Genomic DNA, 6000 nt, shown 5'->3' with positions numbered 1-6000 from the left:
GGGGGACAGGCAGCTCTCAAAGGCATCGCCAAATATGGAGTATAACCGGCAAGACAGGATGTGGTGCCATCTTGCAATGGCGGTCCTGTCTGGCTCCCTGCATTTTTAGACCATGCCTTTTACCTCCTTGGGTTAAATCTGGGCCCCAAACTTGTGTCCAGAGGAATAACAAGAGGGCCATTTGAAGCATCAGCTGGCACAAGTGCTTTCAGTCCCTGCTCACACTGAGTGACAAGCACCCTTATCATCAGCCTCCGAGCCCGATTGTAACAGTCCTACATTGAATAGCCAGGTGCGGTTTTGACTCCCAGCCTGCCTTCTTCAAAAGCAGTTCTGATGAGTCTCTCACATTGCTCAACCATGTGGTCGATGCTTTGTAGTAAAGTCTCTTCTGGGTTAGACACAGAGAAAAGGGCTAAGAGATTTTACTGAAGCGTTGATTTCCAGTCTTGGAGTTAGGACCCATGGATTCAGAGAGGCCTCCCAGAAAGCGGCTGTCCTGTGCGAGCTTGCTCCATATCCCTGAGCGCTTTCTTTTTCTTTTTTGTCTCCACAATCACTTCCCACTAGTTACAGGCCAGACTTCATTAGGAAAAAGAAAGGAAGAAAGAAGGAGGGAGGGAAGGAGGGAGAAAGGAAGGAGAGAAACAAAGAGAGAGAGAGAGAGAAAGAGAGAGAGAGAGGAGAGAAGGGAGAGGAGAAAGGTAATGTATCTCAGTGAATGCAGACCTCTCTCTGCCTTTACAGGGGGTTGGTTGCAAGGCTGCCTGTAGATGCTCAAGTCTATTTTATAAAATGCTGGAGATTAAACACAGGCTATGTTCCCCATGCCTCCCTGCCCATACACTTAAATCATCATTGAATTATTTATAATATTAAGCACAATGTAAATGCTATGTAAGTGGTTGTTGTACTGTGTTCTTCAGGTACTAATGACAGAAAGCATATTCAGAATCTCCAGGCGTGGAAGCTGTGGACAGTTTGCCAACTGTACCTGCCGTTTTTAAGTTTGTAACACTGTGTTTAAGCCTCTCAGTAATCTTAATGCTAAGTGAAATTACAGCTTCTAGAACTCTGCTGCCAATCAAGTCAGGCTTTGATAGAAGTGAGTCCTCTGTGTATTCTATTGCTAGCTGTTCACTTGGGAATTCAACAGAGAGTCGTTACAGAGCAGACATTCTGTAGAGTATTGTGTCCAAACCAAAGAAATACATTTTAAGAAACCTACAGACAGATCAAGTATTGCTTAAATCCATTTCCAATGTAAGCATCAAGATAGAGCTCTAATGTGATAGCTAAGAACTGTGCAGGTCTCTCTGGTCTCAAGGAACCCTTCCTTACCTAGGAAAGTGGTAAGTCTTGTTTTAGACACGTCATCTCAATGCTTTGTATGTTGATCTTCCAAAAAGAGGATTTTCCCTTCTCTTGTTTCAAGCCTCTAAAATTTTTATTGCTTGACCAGGTAATGTGTTCTTTTTGTATCAATCTACCACAGGGTGTATATTTTTATATCAATCTACCACAGGGTGTATATTTTTATATCAATCTACCACAGGGTGTATATTTTTTAAAGTGCATGAGCTTAGAAATAAACTTTCGCTGGAGGTTAGAGGTTTTGATGCTTTGTCAATAAATGTGTGAATTTTAATGTGTGCCGAACAATGGAGGAGGTAAAGGGTTTCACCTCTCAGTGATTTGTTAAATGTGTGAGCATTCTGTGATATAACACCTTGGCTTTTCCAGAGCATTGAAAGGCAGCAGGCATCGTCTGTTGTTTTCACTAAATGAGTAGCTGAATATTATCTGGGCCTGTGACATCTGAACATCAGACCAGTTTCTTATTCCATATTTACTTCTCTAAGTTACTCTTTACAGGGGGCTGGAGAGATGGCTCAGTGGTTAAGAGCATTGCCTGCTCTTCCAAAGGTCCTGAGTTCAATTCCCAGCAACCACATGGTGGCTCACAACCATCTGTAAAGAGGTCTGGCGCCCTCTTCTGGCCTTCAGTCATATACACAGACAGAATATTGTCTACATAATAAATAAATATTAGAAAAAAACATTCATGCATAAGTTACTCTTTACAAGGAAGGAACTTAAGATCCATTTCCTCAGGTTGATGAATTCATAAACATATTACAAATACTCATAAAATATTATCCTACATGTAAGTTTCCCTGACATTTACTGCTCCCTCTAGTGCTGATGCTGTCACCAGCACTGCTGTGTGCTGGCAGTGGTGTGTGGTCCCCTTTAACACTCTCCATGACCAGTAAGAGGTAGGTACTGTGACTGACACCACTTTAGAGATGAAGAACCCGAGAGAAACCGACGGTTAGTATATTACCAAGGGCCACAGCTGGCTGTGGCCAAGCCAGGCAGGCCTGCCATTTGTGTTTCTGAAATGGTGCTCAGACTACCGCTCTGCGTCTCCAAGGGCCTCTATACTCACTGCTGGTGGATGCCCAGCAGTGAGACAGGTACATTGATAACTAGGGTAGCTCTGCAGAAAACACCAAGCCTTTCTACTGGTCAGATGCAGGTGTTGAGCTCCCGTGGTCCATGAGTTCCTGTTGAGATAACATTACGAACCTCTCGCTTTTGTTTTTGGTGCATGGTGGCATATGCATCACATACCAGTGACATCTCGTGAGCTGAGTTAGTGATCCATCTGTCGCTGTGCACCCTGGGCTCAGATGGCGCTGGCGCCTGATGCTCTTCATGTGGCTTATTTCCATCATGGCTGGTGGAAGCTTCGTGGTGTGAATCTAAACCTGGAGTCTGAGTTTGTCAGTGCGTCCTTAGTACGAAGCACTGTGACGAGTGCCTCTGTCATGCCTGTGTGTGTAAGAGCTGTGTGAGGCCAGCCACCACCATGCAGGGTGGGGGCCAGTCCTGCTGTCCATTCATATCCAGCACCATTTCTTCATGAGAAGCGCGGCCGTGTGGTAGCAGCCCCGCATTTCCTCTGGTACTTGTGTGTTAACCCTGTGGGTGTTGCCGTTCCTTTTACCTGCAGCCTCTCGACGTCATTCCAGGTCCACTAGTGCTCTCTCCACTGCTGAATCTGTTGGGCAGTCAGGTGAACAAGTGCTAACTGCATGATCAGCTTCTCCATCCGTCCTCCCACCCCCACGTCAGCCTCTGTTGTCATCGTGTTGGCTAGCTCTTGGCATGTGTGTACCTCATGTTCGCCCTCCTGTGTTTTCTTTTTTTGAGTTGTTGAATGTTTATGGTTCTGTTCATAGGCTTGATGCTCGGTCGCCTGTTTGGCATTGTTTCTCTAGCATTCATATTACATTGAAACAAAAATCAAGGAAGTACTCCTTCCTTCCTCACACCCCCTTCCCAGGAAAAGACCAGCCCTAAGTGGTGTCACTAGGCCGGCCTCCCCGTGGGGAGGGGATTGCTACCACCCGGCAGTCTTTCCTCTCCACAGTCCTTACTCCAGCGTTCTGTCAGGTGCTGAGGTGTTAGCGTCAGCTGCCAGTTCCACACACCTAGATCACAGCATACGTCATTCACACATAGGAAAATACAATACCCTGAAAGCTTTGGGAAAGCAAGGTCAGGATCCAGGCCCTGAAGGTGCAAGAGGTTAGTCTCATTGCCTGTGAACTCCAAACCTGTCAAACCTTCACTTAACAAAACCCACTGGCCACAGGAGTAGAGAGTGAGTGTCTAAAGATGCATCCATATGCCACCATAAATTAACTGGGTCATTTTCACACACTAACACCCCTAATGGCTCGTTTCTCAATGGAGTCAGCATGCTCTACTAATTCACACACTGTTGATGGTGCCGATGCTCACCCATTTATCCAGCGAATATTGTGCCCTTTTGTTCTTCCGAACGGAGCCAGCTGCATGTTTTCACCATGTGGGCTCTGACTAAACGTCTCCTTAAGAACTAGGGCCAGGCTGAGGGGCCAGGCCTCTGGATCCATCCCTTGGAAAACCGCTTTATCATAACGTTGGAACAGTGAGTATGGACTGCAGAGTTTTGCCTGGTGATCTAGACAAGCATGTCCCCTTCAGATCCACAGGTCACAGTGTCCACTTTATCAGATGGCCGACAGTTGCTGTGTGTGGCAAAGCTGTAAGCATCTGGGAAGCACTGAGTCCTTGCTTTATTCTTAGAAAGTTTTAATTTTCTGTCTGAAAAGATCCAATATTATCCCTGGAATAAGAGTTGCTGGCATGAAATCTACTTGTGTTTTTTTGTTTTGTTTTGTTTTTTATTTTTTGTTTGTTTTTAAGACTTTATGTTTATGCTGGGTAACTTTTAAATGGCTTTAACTGAATTACTCATTTGTTCCTCATAAATCCCCTGCTATCTACCCTTTTTTAATGGAAAAAAAGACTTGAACCAAAATTACTTACAAAACAGCATGCCCAGACCTCTCAATTCTGTCCCTGTTCACATTCTAACAAATGAGCACACGGATGACTGTCCGTGGTCTTCGTGGTTCACGGAGCCCAGCAACTCATCCCCGAAATCTGATGAGATGATGTTTGCAATCATCAGCAAGTGCATTAAAAAAGGGGATAGTATGACATATGGTTTCTGTTTTTCTATTAAAAAATTTGTGACTGTGTACGAGTCTTTTGACTAGCAGTGTGTAAATTATTTTCCCTGCCTGTGGTAGTAGAAGGGTAAAATATTTTGAAAGTGATCTTTTAACAAAAGCTAACTAAACTTCACTAATTTTGTAGACGATGTCTTATTCCCTGTCCAAATGTTTAAATATATCATTTCAAAAGAAAGCCAATTCCTTGGGCCCAGCAAGGTGGTTCAGCAAGTGGCTTGCCAGCCTGAATGGGATATCTGGGACCTACACAATGGAAAAGGAGAAGTGGCTCCTGCAAGTTGTCCTCTGACTTCCATATGAGTGCCATAGCACCTCCCCACATAATAGTGAATAAATTAAAATGCAGTTTCAAAAGAAAGATCAATTCCTGTAGAAATAAATATTATATCTTATTCTAAATGCTGTATTGCTGTATTATATTGTATACACTTTTATAATAATTTTATAAATTATTAAATTTATAAAAAAGAGGTTTGTTTTTTCCTTGTCCAAATAGTGTTTTCTGTATAACTCTGGGAAAACATATTTTTTATCTTAACACATTTTCTTCTAAAAGTTTCCACATATTAGAATTTTGATGACTAGACCTCTCATCCGTGGAGAGTGAGCCGTGTTGGAATGTATAACTTCCACGGGCATCCCCCTGTCGCAGTGTCGGGCTCTAGCACTTTCTCAGGAAAGCTGCTAGGCTGACTCAGTGGGTCCCGAGGAGCAGCTCTGGGATGGCAGATAAGAGCACCCAGCACCCAGTACCCATGTTCTGCAGCTCCCCAGTGCCTCTACTCCAGCTCCAAGGCATCTGGCGCCCTTTTCTGTGCTCTTAGCACTTGTGTGGTGTACACACCCACTCACTCACACACAAATAAATAGATAAATATAACTTTTAAAAAGAACTTTAGTATAATTATTTAAATTTCTAACATTTATCTTAAGTTTTTCTGCCTTATCTATATATAATAATATAAATAATATAATAAATAATAAAATAGAACATAAATAATAATAAAATATATAATAAATAATATAATCGAAATAAATAATGTAATAAAATAACAGAATTCTTCTGCCTTATCTATATAAAGTTCATCATTCAGAAATCCTTCAATGGACTCATGTGAAAGTTAAACTGATGATCTCTAAATGACTGTTCTTGAAAAGAAGGCATTAGATTTTTATGGTGATTATTAAATAATTTTAGTAAGTTGATCTTTAAATAATAACACTAGGGAAAATTTGTACCAAGATCAATTAATAATTTATTTCAAGTTTTAACTTTTTCCATCACTTTGCCTTACATCTTATTTCCCAAGCCATGAAGTGTACTTGAGCTAAACAAACTACAAGGGTGCTTGCCTCTAGAAGGAGAGCTGAGTAGATTATAAGATTCAACCCAGAGCCCGGCTCCCTG

General features: G+C 42.5%; 1 protein-coding gene across 27 annotated transcripts in view; it reads left to right on the top strand.

Annotated features, from left to right (window-relative positions):
• Clasp1 (cytoplasmic linker associated protein 1) overlaps positions 1-6000 on the top strand; it is a 215163-nt gene that overhangs the window by 149722 nt on the left and 59441 nt on the right. For 11 of the 27 annotated variants that reach the window (XM_026779752.1, XM_026779738.1, XM_026779749.1 and 8 more), the window contains one exon: positions 3020-3082. The exons of the other annotated variants lie outside the window; for them this stretch is intronic. In XM_026779752.1, coding sequence (XP_026635553.1) covers positions 3020-3082 — 63 coding nt within the window. The remainder of the gene's footprint in view (positions 1-3019; positions 3083-6000) is intronic. 27 annotated transcript variants of the gene reach the window in all.

The sequence above is a fragment of the Microtus ochrogaster genome, chromosome 6 (genome assembly GCF_000317375.1).
Source record: "Microtus ochrogaster isolate Prairie Vole_2 chromosome 6, MicOch1.0, whole genome shotgun sequence".
NCBI lineage: Eukaryota > Metazoa > Chordata > Mammalia > Rodentia > Cricetidae > Microtus > Microtus ochrogaster.
Note: the sequence above shows the minus strand (reverse complement) of the source record. Positions and strands in the feature narration are given on the sequence as shown.